This window comes from Cetorhinus maximus, chromosome 10, assembly GCF_964194155.1.
Source record: "Cetorhinus maximus chromosome 10, sCetMax3.hap1.1, whole genome shotgun sequence".
Classification (NCBI taxonomy): Eukaryota; Metazoa; Chordata; class Chondrichthyes; order Lamniformes; family Cetorhinidae; genus Cetorhinus; species Cetorhinus maximus.
The window spans coordinates 93,989,699-94,010,555 of record NC_135888.1 but is presented as its reverse complement, the minus strand read 5'-3'; the positions used below and the strand labels follow the sequence as shown (position 1 = coordinate 94,010,555).

Here is a 20,857-nt window from a genome sequence, read left to right as displayed (position 1 = left end):
CTTCTCCCCGTAACCATTGATCCCCTTACCAATCAAGAACCTATCTATCTCGGTCTTAAATACACTCAATGACCTGGCCTCCACAGCCTTCTGTGGCAATGAATTCCATAGATTCACCACTCTCTGGCTAAAGAAGTTTCTCCTCATCTCTGTTCTAAAAGGTCTTCCCTTTATTCTGAGGCCGTGCCCTCGGGTCCTAGTCTCTCCTACTAATGGAAACATCTTCCCCATGTCCACTCTATCCAGGCCTTTCAGTAACCTGTAAGTTTCAATCAGGTCCCCCCTCATCCTTCTAAACTCCATCGAGTATAGGCCCAGAGTCCTCAAATGTTCCTCATATGTTAGGCCTTTCATGCCTGGGATCGTTCTCGTAAACCTCCTCTGGACCCTCTGCAGGGCCATTACCTCCTTCCTGAGATACGGGGCCCAAAATTGCTCACAATATTCTAAATGTGGTCTGACCAGAGCCTTATAAAGCCTCAGCAGCACATCCCTGCTTTTATATTCTAGTCCTCTCGAAATAAATGCCAACATTGCATTTGCCTTCCTAACTACCGACTCAAACTGCAAGTTAACCTTAAGAGAATCCTGGACTAGGACTCCCAAGTCCCTTTGCACTCCCGATTTCTGAATTCTCTCCCCATTTAGAAAATAGTCTATGCCTCTATTCTTCCTACCAAAGTGCATGACCTCACACTTCCCCATGTTGTATTCCATCTGCCACTTCTTTGCCCGTTCTCCTAACCTGTACAAATCCTTCTGCAACCTCCCCGCCTCCTCAATACTACCTGTCCCTCCACATATCTTTGTATCATCTGCAAACTTAGCCAGGATGCCCTCAGTTCCTTCATCTAGATCATTAATGTATAAAGTGAAAAGTTGTGGTCCCAACACTGACCCTTGCGGAACTCCACTAGTCACCGGCCGCCATCCTGCGAAGGGCCCCCTTATCCCCACTCTCTGCCTCCTGCCAGACAGCCAATCTTCTATCCATGCTAGTACCTTGCCTCTAACACCATGGGCTCTTATCTTACTGAGCAGCATCCTGTGGGGCACCTTGTCAAAGGCCTTCTGGAAGTCCAAGTAGATAACATACATTGGCTCTCCTTTGTCTAACCTACTCGTTACCTCCTCAAAGAATTCTAACAGATTTGTCAGGCATGACCTCCCCTTGATGAAACCATGCTGACTTTGCCCTATTTTACAATGCACTTCCAAGTATTCTGAAATCTCATCCTTAACAATGGACTCTAAAATCTTACCAATGACCGAGGTCAGGCTAATCGGCCTGTAATTTCCCGTCTTTTGCCTCACTACCTTCTTAAACAGGGGGGTTACATTAGCGATTTTCCAATTTTCTAATTTTATTGAATTACACCTGTATTATATGCTCTTTGCTCGATTGAGTGCTTCACTGATATAAAATTATATTCCAAAGGTGCGAAAACAGCAAACCTAAGAACAGATGATTGCCATCCTGAAGTTGTGATTTAAAAAACACTTATTAGGATAGCCCAGTGACCAAGCATATTGGCGTACCTAATGACGTAGGCTCTGTAGATTCATATCAGCATTGATCGCCCAATGTATTATTGACATCCACTGTGTTGTTGAGAGATGTCAAATGGATCTGTGCCAAGTTAAGGAGAGAGAACTTGGCAGATAGACAAGATCTGTAAAAAACCACACATCTCATAACAAAACATTTGCACAATATATGTGGCAAAGCCCTAGCCTAAAGACATTTCTCTTGTTGTATGAAGAACAAATGTTGAGTATAATTTAAAAATAGAGGAGTTAAGAAGAACAAAAACATGGGTTTATGCTCATGGATAATGAATACTTTGAATAAAAACCAAAATATACTTTGATGACTTTTGGCAAGATAAATGTAACCGTTGTTTTATTTGTTAGAAAATACACCCTTTAGTATTATTCTCACTACATTACCTGACCTGGAAAAACACCAGATGCCATTTTACTCTTGTAGCTGTGGATAACGGAAATGAGCTGCATGAACTGACATTGTTTTAACATTTTGTAATGAACAGGTTTTGAATTATAAAAGCTTGCCTAAAATCATATTGTATTACATAACAATATGACACAAAAAGGACTTAAAATGTTAAATACTATTTACAGAATAATGCCATAAAATTGTTGGCAAAATAATTGTTACTTGTGATTAACGTGATTAATTATGAGGAAACAATTGGTTGCAGATATATTTCAGCAACAATCCCATGAAAACACTGGAGTACATTTTGAGGAAATTTCATCAAAGAACTTCTTGCTGAGCAGAGAATGTTGTCAGCAATTCTGCAATCATTAGGAGATACATGGTGTTAGACAAGCCACATACAATAAATCTATTTTGACACTGCTATGGCATCTTACATAATTTAATTGCAGTGTTAACATTGCCTTCACATAAATATGTTAACCACTAAAGAAGTCACAAGCTATTATAAAGAAGTTGTTCCCTCATAGGCTGCACTCTCATAAAAAAAAAACTAAACCCTCATGGGAAGAAATGGCAGGATACAGGCAGCCAAGAAAGAGTGATACATAGTAGTGCAGCAGCAGTTTGTGCTCAAGCCAATCAATGGCCTCCACATGAAATCAAACTCCAGCATGGTCATGCATGGAAATACACAGAAACAGATGACTAACTGTCATGTGTCCATCTCATGCCATCTTATATGGTGATGGTACTATGAGATTGAAGAAGGTTTACACTTTGAGGGTATTAATGTGTAAGGGCCTTGGAGAGAAGGGAGGAGGGGAATGCTGGTCACTGAGGAAGGGAAGAATTCTTCGGGTAAACCTCTTCTTTAGTGTTTTCTGCTTCACAGCTCTTGAAGTTTGCACAATAGATTATCCCTGCTTTTCTTTATCCTCATATTCCTGTTCCTGCACTTCTTCCTGCCTAGGTGGTTCCAGGGATTAGTTCCTTTGCAGGACAAAATTATGGAGCATGCAGCAGACAACCATGAATCTCCGTTGGAGCTGTATGGCAGAACTCCTCCAGGACGGTTCACAGCAGAACCTTTGCTTCAGAAGGGAGTTGGTCTGTTCAGAGCTCTGGTAGACACATGGCTCAGGTTATAGTTCTCCTCAGGTTCTGTGCTTGGTTCTTGACAAGTGTCATGAGCTACACACCAAGGGGAAAGTCCCTATCTCCAACCAGCTAGCGTGACACCCAATGATCTAGGTACAATAAGAGGGTATTGAGAATTGACACAGGATGAAGCCATTGTGACTACCGTCAGGAAATTGGGTATATACCTGCATGATACACTGCCCGTTGTCACATACTACCTGCACAATGAGGGAGTGGAATTCCTTTCACTCACATTTATGGCCTAATCTTTAAACAGAGCATGCGCCACACTGTAGGTATAGTCAATTATTTCTTTCACTCTTGGGAAACCTAAAAGCCTTGTGAAACCCTTGGCTCTTCTTCCTGCCTCATTTAGTCCAAATAGAAAGAGGTGAAATTTTTCCTTTGCAGCCTAGTCTGATGCAGCAGCATAAAACATTATTATGTCACTGGCATCATCTGTTACAGCTGGAATGGTGTTGTAAAATAGAAATTCAGGGCCACAGTGATCTTAATAGTCACAGAAAGTACTGTTCAAGTCCTGTTTTTCAGCTTGAATTCAAGCTGTAACCAGTGACACAGCTCTGTGACAGTGTCCCTTCTGAATTGGATGATCCTGATGCTCCTTATTGGGGTTATGGGCACCCAAGACGCACAGAATTATAGAACATTTAGTCCCTGGACATTGTGTGGTGTAAAGCCTCCTGTGCCTTCCCTGTCCTTTTCTCTCTTCTTGCAGTGAGTGCAGGTCATCCTTCAGCCCCAATGACAGAAACTGCAGAACAACCATGCCAATAACTGTGCGGAACTGTAATAGCAAAAAGACTTCTGCAGTGTAAGAGTCATTTTAGAGCATTGCTATTACAGTCATAACTGGACTAACAGCCTCACAACCTAAAATGATTTACCAGAGACTCAACTTAATGGATGTTAAGATCTCTTTACATACCATTTGTAAAGCTGCTTCAAAGCTGTTCCTGACATGATTTACCAGGTGACTCTACAAACTGATAATCAGGTGTTGGCACACTAATTTAAAAGGACCATTAACATAGCGACTGATGCATGTGCTGTGAATTTTGCAATTGGCAATCAAAATTGGAACTGCCTGGGCCCATTTCATGCCAGTGAAATGGGTGAAATAAGATCCAATTTTGCCCTTCTTGCCATCTACTGCCAAATTTTTAATTCACCAAAGAGAAGGACTTAGCGGTCGATTTGTCTAGGGAAGAGTGTGTCGATAGCCTGGATCATGTTGAGATCAAAAAAGAGGAGGTGTTAGGCATCTTGAAGAATATTAAGGTGAATAAGTCCCCTGGGCCAGATGGGATCTACTCTAGAGTACTGAGGGAGGCAAGGCAGGAGATTGCTGGGGCCTTGACAGAAATCTTTGCATCCTCACTGGCTACGGGTGAGGTCCCAGAGGACTGGAGAATGGCCAATGTTGTTCCATTGTTTAAGAAGGGTAGCAGGGATAATCCACGAAATTACAGGTCGGTGAGCCTTACGTCAGTGGTAGGGAAATTATTGGAGAAGATTCTTCATGACAGGATTTACTACCATTTGGAAGCAAATGGGCGTATTAGTGAGAAGCAGCATGGTTTTGTGAAGGGGAGGTCGTGTCTCACTAACTTGATCGAGTTTTTCAAGGAAGTGACAAAGATGATCGATGATGGAAGGGCAGTGGATGTTATATACATGGATTTCAATTTCAGTAAGGCCTTTGACAAGGTCCCTCATGGCAGACTGCTACAGAAGGTAAAGTCGCACGGGATCAGAGGTGAGCTGGCAAGATGGATACAGAATTGGCTTGGTCATAGAAGACAGAGGGTAGTAGTAGAAGGGTGATTTTCTGAATGGAGAGCTGTGACTAGTGGAGTTCCGCAGGGATCAGTGCTAGGACCTTTGCTGTTTGCAGTATACATAAATGATTTGGAGGAAAATGTAACTGGGCTAATTAGTAAGTTTGCAGACGACACTAAGGTTGGAGAAGTTGCAGATAGTGAAGAGGATTGTCAAAGGATACAACGGGATATAGATCGGTTGGAGTCTTAGGCGGAGAAATGGCAGATGGAGTTTAATCTGGACAAATGTGACGTAATGCATTTTGGAAGGTCTAATACAGGCAGGAATTATACAGTAAATGGCAGAACACTTAAGTGCATTGACGGGCAGAGGGATCTGGGTGTACAGGTCCACAAGTCACTGAAAGTGGCAACGCAGGTGGATAAGGTAGTCAGGAAGGCATATGGCATGCTTGCCTTCATTGGCAGGGGTATTGAGTATAAAAGCTGGGAAGTCATGCTGCAGCTGTATAGAACCTTGGTTAGGCCACACTTGGAATATTGTGTGCAATTCTGGTCACCACATTACCAGAAGGATATGGAGGCATTGGAGAGGGTGCAGAGGAGGTTTACCAGGATGCTGCCTGGTCTGGAGGTTATTAGCTATGAGGAGAGGTTGGAGAAACTCGGATTGTTCTCACTAGAGCGACGGAGATTGAGGGGCGACTTGACAGAAGTTTACAAAATTATGAGTGGCATGGACAGAGTAGATAGTCAGATGCTTTTTCCCAGGGTGGAAGAGTCAATTACTAGGGGACATAGATTTAAGGTGAGAGGAGAAAACTATAGAGGAGATGTGCGGGGCAAGTTTTTTACGCAGAGGGTAGTGAGTGTCTGGAATTCGCTGCCAGAGGAGGTGGTGAAAGCAGGTACGATAGTGATGTTTAAGAGGCAGCTTGACAAATACATGAATAGGATGGGAATAGAGGGATACGGACCCCGGAAGTGCAAAATGTTTTAGTTGACGGGCAATATGATTGGCGCAGGCTTGGAGGGCCGAAGGGCCTGTTCCTGTGCTGTACTTTTCTTTGTTCTTTGTTCACGGGGCATCTATGAAAAATGATGATCCATTTACAGTATTTCCCAGTGTTTTTCCCATGACAAACTCACCAAAATAATTACAGTACAAGCTATCAAAATCATTCCATTTCAGCACAATCTTTCATTAAAAATTACATAACAATGATTTAGTGAATCAATTTTGAAGGATATTCACAAGAGATACAAAGACTACATAACCTATTGACACTCTGCAGAACAACAGGAGATTAAAATTGTTTGATAGTAATGTTATTAGGAATTTTTGTGAATAAAAATGTTTAAAACTTTGTTTTATTATACACAACTTGTAAAAGGACTAGTTTTAATTTCTTCACATACAGCCATGATAAGAGGGCAGCTATTAATGTTGGTATCATTGCACAAAAGAAGATCTATATTTTTACTCTTGCTCCATTATCAAACCAAAATGAAAATTAAGCAAGTTTATACAAATTAAATAATGTCATATGTTTGAAGGTTGTTGATATCAGAATAAGATCCACAAACAAATAAAAAGCTGAAAATGTTGGAAATGTTCAAAATACACAGCAAGTCAATGAACACCTGAAAAAGTATAGGCTATGTTTCAGGTATGTACTCTTCAATGGACTCATTTGAAGTTTTCCTCTTTTTCCATCGTCATTTTTTTTCTAATGTTGCAGAAGTTGGCACTTGGATCAGCATCAGTTCAAATTAAATTAAATCAGAGGTGCAAAGTGTCATTGCTCTATTTTCCATACTACATGGGGTCATGCAGTACACCATCCCAGCTAGCAAAACTGCCCTTCACTTAAAAACAAATTGAAGCGATGACGCAAAGGTCACCTATGTTGCATGGTTAGATGAACGGCATCAACCACCATGCATCAATAGCTGTCCATTCTTATAGCAATCTGAATTGCAGCGACTGCTCCTTAGAGAGAAAATTTTACTGCATTATTGTATACATATATGAGGAACAGTGTTCAAAGCAATGTAGGGCTAGAGTAGGATACTGAAACGAGAAATGACAAGGTCATCAAAGGATTTATACACAAAGATGAAAATGTGAAATCCTTTGAAGGATCGGTAGCCAATGCAGGTCAGGAAGGAAAGGGCTGATGGGTGAGCAATACTCGATGCAGGATTTGACACAGACAGCTGAGTTTTAAATGAACTAAATTTTACAGAGGGCGGAGGGAGGGTGGATATGGAAGCGTCAAAATAGCTGAATCTGGAAGAGACAACAGTATGGACGAGGGTTTCAATGTGGGCTGAGGCAGGGGCAGAGGTAGGAGATATTATGGGAGTTTAAGTAGGTGGCCTTTGTGATGGAGAGTGTGGGGTTGGGGGCTCAGCTTGAGGTTGAATTGGACATTGAGATTTGAACAGTCTGATTCATCCCAAAGGAACAGGTTGAAACTGGTGGTGATGAGTGTACAGTTTGTGGGGCCAAAAATGAGGGCTACAGTCTTGTCAATATTGATTAGAAGCAAATTATCATAGAATAGAATATAGAATCATAGAATGATTGCAGGACAGAAGCTGGCCATTTGGCCTATTGAGTCCACGCCAGCTCTCTGCAGGGGCAATTCAGCTAGTCTCATTCCACAGCCCTTCCCCCATAATTCTGCATTTTTGCTGTTTACCCAATTCCCTTTTGAAATCTGCGATTAAATCCGCCTCCACCATGCACACTTACTGATGGAGGTAAGGTCATTGATGCAGCAGCTGAAGATGGTTGGGCCTAGGATACTACCCTGAGGAACACCTACAGCAATGTCATGGAGCTGAGATGACTGTCCTCCAACATCTTCCATCTTCCTTTGTGTTGGGTATGACTCCAACCAGCAGAGAGTTTTTCCCCTGATTCCCACTGACTCCAGTTTTGCTAGGGCTCCTTGATGCCCCAATCAGCGAAATGCTGCCTTGATGTCAAGGGCAGTCACTCTCACCTCACCTCTGGAGTTTAGCTTTTTTGTCCATGTTTGAATCAAGGCTGTAATAAGGCCAGGGTCTGAGTGGCCCTGGCAGAACCCAAACCGAGCATCAGTGAGCAAGTTATTGCTAAGCAAGTGCTGCTTAATAGCGCTGTTGATGACCCCTTCCATCACATCACTTTACTGATGATTGAGAGTAGACTGATGGCGCAGTAATTGGCCAGGCTGGATTTGTCCTGCTTTTTGTGTGCAGGACATACCTAGGCAATTTTTAACATTGCCATGTAGGTGCCAGTGTTGTAGCTGTACTGGAACAGCAGTAAGTTCGATAGCACAAGTCTTCAGTACTATTGCTGGAATATTGTCAGGGCCCATAGCCTTTGTGGTATCCAATGCCTTCAGCTGTTTCTTGATATCACGTGGAGTGAATCGAATTGGCTGAAGACTGGCATCTGTGATGCTGGGGACATCTGGAGGAGGCAGAGATGGATCTCCACTTGACACTTCTGGTTGAAGATTGTTGCAAAAGCTTCAGCCTTATTATTTGCTCTGTCACCATTGTGGATGGGAATATTTGTGGAGCCTCCTCTTCCAGTGAGTTGTTTAATTGTCCACCATCATTCATGACTGGATGCGGCAGGACTGCAGAGTTTAGATATGATTTATTGGTTGTGGAATCACTTAGGCTCTGTCTATCATTTGCTGCTTATGCTGTTTGGCACGCAAGTAGTCTTGTGTTGTAGCTTCACCAAGTTGACACATCATTTTTAGGTATGTCTGGTGCTGCTCCTGGCATGCCCTCTTGCACTCTTGTTTGAATCAGGGTTGATTCCCTGGCTTGGTGGTAATTGTAGAGTGGGGGATATGCCAGGCCATGAGGTTATAAATTGTAGCTGTGTACAATTCTGCTGCTGCTGATGGCCCACAATGCCTTTGGTTGTCCAGTCTTGAGTTGCTCGATCTGTTCAAAATCTATCCCATTTAGTACAGTGGAAGTGTCAAGCAACACGGTGGAGTGTATCCTCAATGTGCAGATGGGACTTCTTCTCCGCAAGGACTGTGCGGTGGTCACTCCTACCGATACTGTCATGGAAAAGGTGCATCTACGGCAGGCAGGTTGGTGAGGATGAGGTTAAGTATGTTTTTCCCTCACCATCTGCCGCAGACCCAGTCTAGCAGCTATGTCCTTTAGGACTCCACCAACTTGATCTGTAGTGGTGCTACTGAGCCACTCTTGGTGATGGACATTGAAGTCCGCCGCCCAGAGTACATCCTGCGCCCTTGCCACCCTCAGTGGTCCGCCAAGTGGTTTTCAACATGGATTCATCAGCTGAGGGAGGGTGGTACATGATAATCAAAGGTTTCTATGCCCATGTTTGACCTGATGCCATGAGACTTCATGGGGTCCGGAGTCGATGTTGAGGACATCCAGTGCAACTCCCTCTCGACTGTACACCACTTGTGCCGTCATCACATCCTCAGCTCTGTGTGTCCTGCTGGTGGGTTAGGACATACCAGGGATGGTGATGGTGGTGTCTGGGACATTATCTGTAAGGTATGATTCTATGAGTGTGACAATGTCAGGCTGTTGCTTAACTAGTCTGTGAGACGTTCTCCCAGTTTTGGCACTAGTCTAGTTCTGCAGCACAAAGAATTGATGAGCTCCTCACATTATAGACGGGATGTTATCAGGGCCAAAATCCTTTGCCGTTTCTAATGCCTTCGACCATTTCCTATTTTCATATAATGAAATTTTCTGTTCTGGAGACTAAGTATGGTGGTGGGCAGGGAAGTCAGCGTGATTCCAACTAGGTGGCAGGGTGAATTTTTGCGCCAGATCTTCTGCTTTTCAGCTCACTATTTATGCTATGTGAGGAGCTCATCAATTCTTTGTGGTGGGGTGGGCAAAGATTTGCCTACCCCGCCGCTACCGCATGGGGTCGAAGGTCCTGGTGCCTTATTTAAATGTCACCTGCACACACATTCATTCACTGCAGGGCAGGTGGTTGTCATGCACAGGAGTGCAATGGGCTTGAGAACCAAGCCTTCTGCACCACAGTTCAGCGAGGCCTCCCCAGGCCATCCAGGAAAAGCGGGAGATACTTTTTCTGAGGGGTGGGAGCAGGAGGTCCACCAACCTGACCATGCCAACCTAGGAGGAAGTCGTTCATGGCACTCAAAAGAGGACCACTGCAGTACAGGAAGAGGATAAATGACGTGAGCTGCTCCACCAGGGAAAGTGAGCCTCCTCCTTACTCCAAACCTACACTCTCATAACAGCATCAGGCAGTCTAAGGGCTAGACTCCACAGGGATGTCACACACGACCAGCAGATGGGACGTCAGGACTTCATGTCTGCCAGCCACTTAAAGATCACAAACTCATCTAAGACCGTGCACAAAGGGCGTCTTCATCCCTTACTGGGGAGGGCTCAGCACACACTGCAGGCATGCAGGCTTCTGAACTGCTATATCATCCATAGTGCTCAAAGTCAACCTATCTGTCTAAATCCAGGACAAGCTCGCCCATAATTGGAGGGAGAGAACAAAGACCGGAGGAGGTCCTCAGAGCTGAGGATACTTTCCAATGAGGAACAGGCTGCTGAGCTGAGCTCCCAAAGCATCAGGAGAACTGTGCTCGTATCAACTTGTCTTCACCTTATTCCTCCTGGAATCTTGTAGCTATGGGGTTGCCACAGGCACATATTCCATGTTTGTGCACGTGTCATGGCATCTTCATGTGGCTCGTCTGAATCCTTGTCCTCTTCAAATTCATCACCTTCAATGTCCTCCTCGTCCAAGGAGTTGTGTAGCTTCTCCATGTCTCCCTCTGGCAATGCACTCTCCTCCCCCCACCTCCCCCCTCAACGATGATGCAGTACACCACCTGTGATGAGTATTGGAGAGCCCCTCCTGATTGGTCCAAACATCTGAAATGCATCTTTAAAAGGTCAATAGACTTCTCTATTCAGGACCTTAAGGCTGAATATGCAGCACTGTATCTCTCCTCAGATGTACTCTGTGGATGATGAACAAGTGCCATTACGCCTGAGGAGCCAACCCTTGATACACCGTGGGCCCTCAAGGATCTGTGATACTTGTGAGTAATGAGAGCTCCCTGGGTAATTAGCATAAACATACACAATCTGCTTTCTGTCATCACAGATAAGCTGGACATTTAAAGAGTGAAATCCTTTCCTATTAATGAATCTCAGAGGCTGTTGCCAGGGAGCTCTCAAGGCCACATGTGCAGTCGATGGCGCCCTTGTAGGGAGCCTGAGATCGCTGCAAATTCCACAGCTCTGGCAGCCTGGCCCGCTTCATCCATGTGGAACTGCAAGTAACAGTCAGCTTTACTGAAAAGGGCATCGGTCACCTCCCTTACGTATTTATATGTAGCTGCCTGTGAGATTCCGCAGAGGTCCCTAGTGGGTCCTCGGAGGCCTTTTGGCTAAGATCAAGTGTTGCAGGGGCGACACCATGGTCCTGCCAAGGCAAGGTCGGGATGGAAGGGCGATAACCAATCGCAATCCGAATTCATACCGTGGGTTACCTATCACCGTCCGAGTCACGGTGAACCACAGCGACGAAGGAGGATCACCTATGGATCGGGGCTTCTTCACCAGGAGGATCCTGTTGAAGGCGTGCGGCTTCCAAGCTACGGAGATCTTCACCTTGCACGACTCCCGCAAAGGTGGTTATTTTGACGTGACGTTCAAGCGAGTGGCAGACTGCGTCCGGCTCCTGAGGGTGTTCGAGGAGAAGAGAGACCTGCCGGAGATGAAGATCCTGACGGCGGAGCCGCACTTTTCTCTGCCGTTGCAACGGGAACGTGAGGTGATGGTGCATGTGTACAACCCCTTCGTCCCTGTCGCCGACGTGGTCACCTTCCTCACCAGGTACTTCGATAAGGTGGGGAGCGGCACCGAGATTCGAGACGACTTGGGGATCTGGACAGGCAAACGCCTGTTTAAGGTCATGCTAAAGACCGATGGTAAGGGAGCCATTTTCCACCCTCCCTCCAGTTTCGCTATCGGGGGAAACCGGGGCTACCTGGTCTACGCTGGGCAACCCAAGCATTGTCGCTCATGCGGCAAGGCTGGTCATGTGGCGGCCAACTGCAGCGCCTCCCTCTGCAAGATCTGCAAACAGGAAGGGCACCAGACAAAAGACTGCAAACAGGCCAAGTGCTGCAACCTGTGTGGCGAGGCAAGTCACCTCTACAGGACCTGCCCCAAACGCTGCCGTACTTACGCACAGGCAGCCAAAGCCGACCAGGGGGAAGCAGAAGAAATGTTTCGTGTCACTCCAACCACCAAGGCCCCCAGGGAGCTCAACGGGACAAAGGAGGACACAGAGAGAGACAAGGTGGAGAAAGAGATTGAGGCAACAGAGAGCCAATCAACAGCACTACCCCCTGAACCTCCCAGTCCTCAGGAATCAATGGAGGAGGAGGCAGCAGTGGAAAAGCAGCAGGGGGAGTGGCGGACGGTGAAGAACAAGAAAAGTAAGAGGGAGCGAAGAAGAAGCAAAGGCGTTTCCCAGAGAAGCGGCAAGAGGCGTCTCCCATCCGACACGGATGACAAGGGCAGCAGCTCTTCGGATGATGAAGTGCCAGAGCGGCACCGACAGAAGAGGCGGCAAAGCTCCAGGGCGTTGGAGGACGAGACACCCGAGCTCCAGAAAATTGGAGACAACAAGGAGACCAGCGCACCCCAACTTTGCCTGCAACCTGAGGAGGCCAGTGCACCACAGCCCCTGGAATCTGGGAGCAGTGAGGCAATCATCGCACCCCAGCTCCAGGAAGCCGGGAACAACAACACCCCAGAGGGGGTGAGTTTTGGAGAAGCTTCTCCAGCAAAGGTCATCTCAAAACCCGCTCTCTACGTGAACCTCCAGATGCCACTGGAGCAGAACACGGCCAAGGAGATCTACCTCAGCCCATCCAAAGTGAAGGAATTTGAGCTCACTACGGGTATGAAGGAGCAGACTAAAGGTCTGGGACTCTCAGAGACAGTGGGTTTGGTAGGAGAATAAATGCTTTAAAATGGGTTTAAAGATTGTATCCATAAATGTGCGTAGCATTAAATCTACTACGCGATGTGTTGCGACCTTGGACTACCTAGCCAAGGTCAAAGCTGACCTGTTGTTTCTGCAGGAGTGTGCGATACCGCACCTCAGCTCCTACAGGCAATAGTCACGATGGTGGTCCCACGGGCCATCGATCTGGTCGGGCGGAAACGACTCTCGTTCCTCCGGCCTGGGTATTCTGCTGCGGGGAGGCAACTTCACCGTCTCCGAGGTCAAGGAGGTGGTGGGCGGGCGACTCCTCGTAGCAGACGTAATGTACAAGAACGCTCCACTCCGGTTAATTAACGTGTATGGCCCGGCACAAGGGGCTGAGCGGCTGGAGGTTTTTCAGCAGCTCCCACTGCTGCTGGCGACCTCCAGGCCGGTCATTCTGGGCGGGGACTTCAACTGCATCATCGATGCGGCTGGACGATCCGGCAGGGCCGGAAGCAGATTGGACGCTACGTCCAGATCCCTGATGGAAACAGTTAAGGATGCCAAGCTGCACGACGTCTTCAGCAACCCTGCAGACGGAGCGCAGCGTAGATACACCTGGTCGCGGCCAGACGGGTCCATTCGTTCCAGGATAGACTTCCTGTTTGTGTCCCGTGCATTCACAGTCAGATCCACCGACGTCAAGCCGGTGTTCTTCTCTGACCACTGCCTCCTACTGGCGGACTGCCACTTGGAGGAAGACCTGAGGGTGGGCAGGGGGGCATGGAAGCTAAATGTGCAACTGCTGACCCCAGAGAACATTGAGGAGCTCAAGAGGGATTACAAAGGTTGGAGAACCGTGAAACCCCTCTTTGAGTCCCTGACACACTGGTGGGAAGTGATCAAGGGAAGCATCAAGAGGTTTTTCATCCGCAAAGGCACCCAGAAAGCTAGAAAGGAACAGAGGGAAATGTCCCGACTCCAGGAAAAGATGCAGAATCTGCTCCGGCTGCGGTCGATGGGGGTCGATGTCAAGGAGGAGCTCCAAGAGGTGAAGGGCCAGCAAGCCTCGCACTTTGCCTCGGAGGCCTCCAAGATCATCTTCCGTTCCAGAGTCCGCTCCGTGGAGCAGGATGAGACGTGCTCACGTTTCTTCTTCCAAAAGGTACACAGAGAGCGCTCTGTGATCAGCAGCCTGAAGGAAGAAGACGGCTCAGTAAAGTCATCACGGTCCGACATTCTGAGGATCAGCAAATCCTTTTATGCCGGACTGTATGACGTGAAGCCCACGGACAGCACGGCCTCCCAGTCCTTCCTGTCCTCTATCACGGAGGTCTTAGACCACAGTACGCGGGAGAGCCTAGACAAACCGCTAACTCCTGACGAACTGACTAAGGCCCTCGAGTCCTTCGAGAAGAGTAAAACCCCCGGAAGCGACGGCCTGCCGGCGGAGTTGTATTCGGCTCTGTGGGACTTGATCGGCCCAGACCTGCTAGAAGTGTACGAGAGTATGCTCCTGGCCGGCAGCATGTCAGAATCCATGAGGAAAGGCATCATCACCCTCATCTACAAGCACAAGGGGGAAAGGGAGGAAATTAGAAATTGGCGACCCATTTCACTGTTGAATGTGGACTATAAGATTCTGTCCAAGGTCATCGCCAACCGGGTCAAATCCGCTCTGGAATTGGTGATTCACCCTGACCAGACCTGCTCTGTGCCAGGCAGGAAGATCTCTGACAGCCTGGCGCTGCTCAGGGATACGATTGCCTATGTACAGGACAGGGGTGTGGATACCTGCCTCATCAGCTTGGATCAGGAGAAGGCCTTTGACAGAATATCGCACACCTACATGGGGGATGTGCTCTCCAAAATGGGCTTTGGGGAGGGAATTCGAAATTGGATCCAACTGCTCTACACTAACATCAGTAGCGCAGTCTCAATCAATGGGTGGGAAACAGATAGCTTTCCGATTAAATCTGGAGTCAGGCAGGGCTGCCCTCTCTCGCCTGTCCTTTTCGTGTGCTGCATAGAACCCTTTGCCGAGTCCATCAGGAAGGATCCGGGCATAAGAGGAGTGACGATCCCAGGCAGTGGAGGCACTCAGGTAAAAGCCTCCCTGTACATGGACGACGTCGCCGTCTTCTGCTCGGATCCGCTGTCGGTGCGCAGACTGATGCACGTCTGCGACCAGTTCGAACTGGCCTCGGGAGCCAAGGTAAATCGTGGGAAGAGCGAGGCCATGTTCTTTGGGAACTGGGCTGACCGATCCTTTGTCCCCTTCACTGTCAGGGCTGACGGCCTGAAGGTGCTGGGGATATGGTTCGGAGGGACCGGGGCATGCGTTAGAAACTGGAAGGAGCGAGTGGCTATGGTGAAAAGGAAACTGGGCATGTGGGAGCGACGCTCCCTCTCCATTGCGGGTAAGAACCTGGTCATCAGGTGTGAGGTACTCTCGCTGTTGCTGTACGTGGCGCAGGTCTGGCCCATTCCACACTCCTGCGCGATGGCGATCACTCGAGCCATCTTCCGCTTTATCTGGAGGTCGAAAATGGATCGTGTCCGCAGGGACGCGATGTACAAGCCTCTAGATAAAGGGGGAAAAAACGTGCCCAACATCGCCCTCATACTGATGGCCACCTTTGTGTGTGGCTGCATCAAGCGGTGCGTAGACCCTCAGTACGCAAACACCAAGTGTCACTACGTGCTGAGGTTCTACCTGTCCCCGGTGTTGCGAAGGATGGGTCTGGCCACGCTGCCGCGGAACGCTCCAAGTAGTTGGACCGTGCCGTACCACCTGTCCCTGGTGGAAAAATTTATGCAGAAAAACACCTTTGACCACAAGTCCATCAGGCAGTGGTCAGCACGTAACGTCCTAGAGGCCCTGAGGGAAAAGGAGAGGGTGGACCCTGTGGGATGGTTCCCCGAGCAGACTGTCAAAGTCATTTGGCAGAATGCCTCATCGCCAGAACTTTCCAACAAGCACCAAGACGTAGCTTGGCTGGTGGTGAGAAAGGCCCTCCCCGTCAGATCCTTCCTACACGCCAGGAGTCTCACCCCCTCTGCACGTTGCCCTCGAGGTGGCTGTGGTGGGGAAGAGACCGTTGTTCACCTCCTTGTGGATTGTGCCTTTGCAAAGAAAGTCTGGAGAGAGATGCAGTGGTTGCTGTCGAGGTTCATCCCGAGCAGTTCTGTGACACAGGACTCTGTGCTCTACGGGCTGTTCCCAGGGACACACACCGAGACAAACATTGACTGCAGCTGGAGGATCATCAACTCGGTGAAAGAGGCGCTTTGGTCTGCCCGAAACTTGTTGGTCTTCCAGCACAAAGAGTTCCCGACCGATTGTTGCGGACTGGCACAATCCAAAGTCCAGGACTACGTGCTGAGGGACGCACTAAAGCTTGGGGCAGCTGCCGCAAAGGCGCAATGGGGAAGGGTCGCTGTCTAAGACCTTTCTACCACAGCGCACCGAGAGACTGGGAACTGTTTAGAGCCCCTCGGGCTGTACAGATCAAAATGAAAGGCTGTAAATGATTGTAATATTGTTTGTACTGATGCACCTGGTGATACATTTTGTAAAAGTTTAACCTGGATTGTACCCTTGTAATGTTGTTTTTGAAATGGTTTTGAATATGATTGAAGATTTTTATGAATAAAGTATATTTTTACAAAAAAAAAAAAAAAAAAATCTGCTGACAAAAAAGTTGTCTGGTGGTAACTTTAAGTGCAACCGGCACGGGGTGCCCTCCCAGTCCACACATCATTAGTTCCTGGTGGAGAATGTGGCAAATATGAGTTACCACATCCCTAGACAAGCGAAGGTAACTGTGGCACTGTGTTATGCTCATCTCCATATATGAACAGCATCTTCTGCAGGCCCTTGGTTACGCCAAATGTCTTCATGGGTATGGTCCCTCCTCCTCAGCATTTGGGTCTGCCTGGGGTCCAGCTGGCTCTCGACCCTCAGGGCGACGGTCTGGCCTAAGTTGTGCCAAATGGCGATGAGCCCTTCTTCTCCTCATTTGCATCAAAGCTATCAGGAAGGCAGCATGCCTGCATTCTTAACTCCTTTTTTCAAGAAGTGATACAATTGAGTAATCAATTTTAGTTCCCATTGATTTGTCTTCCTGCACGTACAAGGCAGCTTTGCATTCTCCAGCCCTTGACTTTCCCTTAGTCTGTACATCGTTTACCAAGGCCACCATTTGCAGGATGATATTATCCTGGAGAGCGACAGGTGGCTGATCTTTCCCCTCGGACGTGAATGTGCATTCACAACGAGGGTGCTCATCAGTGACCAAAGACCCAAGGCACTGTCAGCCTTTCTCTCCAGTGGCTTTTACAACAACTATGGATACCCAGTTCTTGCAGATCTGTCCTTACTGCAAGCATGGTGCCTTGAATGCAATGATCAATGCACTGGGAAGATGAAGGCTTGTAGGGCCCATACTGCCTCTGCACAGCAGATATGACCATTGATTCTTGGAGCATGCATCCATTCTGACATGCCTCTGTGAGGATCAGATGCCAGTTAAGACCATGTGCACCGCAGCACCTAAACTTGATGGGTTCTAGCCTGAATGTGCACCATTAGAAAAGGAGCCAAGCTCATTCATTGTGCTTGAGACTCTTGAGTCCAGCACTCAGCTGAGCCATGCTTTCTTTTCATAGTTTCAGCAAGACATGTATATGATGCCCCTTCAATCGGCTCAAAGTAGTTGTGCACAACTCCTCCCACACTCCTCGAGACCCCTCCCATTTTTATTGCCAATTTGTTTTTTCATGGTGCTCATTAGGTTCGTGAGAGTGACCAGCTTTCAACCTCCCCTTACGCCTCCTAATTCCCAATCCTCCTGTTACTATTCAGCCTCCCCTGTTACCCTTGACCCCACTATTGTGTATGTTGATATTCCTGTTGTTCCCCCAAACCCCTTAATGTTTAATGGGGAGGCAGTGGTGTAGTAGTATTGTCACTGGACTGCTAATCCAGAGACCCAGGGTAATGCTCTGGGGACCTGGGTTCGTATCCCACCATGGTAGAATTTGAATTCAATAAAAATCTGGAACTAAAATTCTAACAGTCCATGTTGTAAAAATTCATCTGGTTCCCTAATGCCCTTTAGGGAAGGAAATCTGTCATCCTCACCTGCTCTGGCTGACATGTGACTCCAGATCTGCAGTAATGCTCCTTGAAATGGCCTAGCAAGCCAGTCAGTTAAGATTCTGTTTGTAAATGAAGCAAATGTGTCGTAAGGAAAAAACTTTTTCACACAACGAACGGTTTGGGTCTGGAATGCACTGCCTGGAAGTGTGGTGGAGACAGGTTCAATCGAGGCATTCAAGAGGGCATAGGTGGTTATTTGAAGAGGAACAAGGTGCAGGGGTACGGGAAAAAGGCAGGGCAATGGCACTAGGTCATAATGCTCATTGGAGAGTCGGTGCAGGCATGATGGGCTGAAAGGCCTCCTTCTGTGCCGTTAAGATTCTATAATTCTGTGAGTTGTATCAAATCGCCAAAAAGTCAATAAAAAGGATTGAGACCAAATGGACCACCCGGCATAGACTTAGGCAACAGCAAACCCAGCCCTGTCGACCCTGGAAAGTCTTCCTTACGAACATCTGAGGTCTTGTGCCAAAATTGGGAGAGCTGTCTCACAGACTAGTCAAGCAACAGCCTGACATAGTCCTACTCACGGAACCATACCTTACAGGTCATGTCCCAGACACCACCATCACCATCCCTGGGTATGTCCTGTCCCACTGGCAGGACAGGTGCAGCAGAGGTGGCGGCACAGTGGTATACAGTTGGGAGGGAGCTGCCTTGGGTGTCCTCAACTTTGACTCCAGGCCCCATGAAGTCTCATGGCAACAGGTCAAACATGGACAAGGAAACCTCCTGCTGATTACCACGTACTGCCCCCACCTCAGCCGATGAATCAGTATTCCTCCATGTTGATCACTACTTGGAGGAAGCACTGAGTGTGGCAAGAGCGCAGAATGTACTCTGGGTTGGGGACTTCAACGTCCATCACCAAGAGTGGCTTTGTAGCTCCACCAAAGACCAAACTGGCTGAGTCCTAAAGGACATTGCTGCTAGACTGGGTCTGCAGCAGGTGGTGAGGGAACCAACAAGAGGGAAAAACATACTTGACCTCATCCTCAACAACCTGCCACAGATGCATCTTTCCATGACAGAGTGACCACCTTACAGTCCTTGTGTGGATGAAGTCCCACCTTCACATTGAGGATACTCTCCATCATGTTGGGGGCACTGCCACAATGCTAAATGGGGTAGATTTCAAACAGATCTAGCAAATCAAGACTGGGTATCCATAGGGCGCTGCAGGCCATCATCAGCGGCAGAATTGTACTCAACCACAATCTGTAACCTCATGGCCTGGCGGGCACCCCTGCCAGCCTAGAACTCACCTTGGGACAGGGTCGGGAAACCAGTTATAGTGGTTTTGGGTTCCATCCGCCTCCATTCCTGACCTCTGCAGAGCCTGAAAATCCTGCCCGTTAAGTCAGAGGAGTCAACCATTTTCCAGCAAAATTACAAGTTAAATAGAAGTAGTAGCTGTTTAATGGCATTTTTCTCTAGCCAAAATTGTAATAATTTAATTAAATAATGGCTTTTTGATACTGATTGGGCTAGCCATTTAATCAAATATGCAAATTTATAAATTAAATGAAAACAATTACTATTTAATTCAATGGGATTCCCACAGGACTCATTAGTAATAAAGCAAGAAATAAAGTAGGTTCTTGCAACATTAATTGATTAATCACACCTAATTCCACAAAAATGAATTAACTAAAAACAAAGGACCCAGTTACAAAATTGATCCAACAAGATGTATTTTGGAAATAATAGCAACAGATATTATTAAATAAATTATGCAGCAAGTGGGGGCTGGCTGGGAATATTATTTTTAAAATGTAACTTTTCTGCTGCAGCTGGTGCAGTGCCAGACATACTTGTAAATCAATTTAAATATTCATGAAATATAAGCAGCGGGCACTATTAAATTAATTATGTGGCTGGTGGGAGCTGGCTGAAAATATTCCTAAGAAAATAATTTTCCAACTGCAGCTGTGAATGGGGCCTGGAAAGTGGCGCTGGGTTTATTTTTAAATTAACTTACATTCCAGCTGGGAGTGCATCTAGGCCCAATAAAGGGGCCTGAGGAGCAAGCTGGGCTGGGAAAATTTTAAAATCTATTTCTATGGGAGCCGGTAATAATGCTCAGATTGACTATTTGGTAAAGGCATCAGATTCAGCAAGAAATATAAAGCAGGCTTGAGAAGAAATAAGAGGTGCTGTATCCATACATTGGCCTCGTTTGGCCCTACAAAATTATAAAACAGATGCTGGGTGGCCTGCAAGCTGGGTACTCCAGTTCTCCGCCACTTGCAGGTTGGTTGCCATATGTGTAAAAGTTCCATATTTGGCTGCAATTTTTGATTTGCCAAAATAGCTAGTGAATTTATTTTTCCTATTACTGGCTTCTATTTTTCTCAAATTCCTTTCGTGTAAAACTCCAAAAGCATGACCTTCACCATTCCAAACACAATGCTCAAAATGGGCATTCCATTGGGCCCTTGTTGGATTTTAAGGAGGGTGGGGAGAGTGTGGGAGGGAAGAGCAGTACCTACAGATGGAGGGAAAGCAGTGCACTTGCATCTCAGGCATCTGGACCTACCAACAGGGAGACCAGGAAGTGCATGATATGAATGAAGCACAACTACTGAGATATACTGAAAGGGACTTTGCTGCCTAATATTCATTGGGGAAACATTCACAAAGTTGTGCTATTTATTAGAACATGGCTTGCAGACTTGATCCTCTAGTGGTGGCTTGAAATAACCTGGTGAGATAAGAGTTCAATTTTCACTGCAATGGGTAGGTTGTGCCTATGATGGATGTCGCAGTAGGCCAGCCTTTCT

At 47.0% G+C, this 20,857-nt stretch overlaps 1 protein-coding gene across 1 annotated transcript in view; it reads right to left on the bottom strand.

Moving 5' to 3' along the window:
• LOC144685340 (uncharacterized) overlaps window positions 1-10,728 on the bottom strand; it is a 156,351-nt gene extending 145,623 nt beyond the window's left edge. Inside the window, exon 1 of the mRNA XM_078549748.1 lies at window positions 10,629-10,728. Coding sequence (XP_078405874.1) covers window positions 10,629-10,728 — 100 coding nt within the window. The remainder of the gene's footprint in view (window positions 1-10,628) is intronic.
• Between the last annotated feature and the right edge of the window lie 10,129 nt (window positions 10,729-20,857).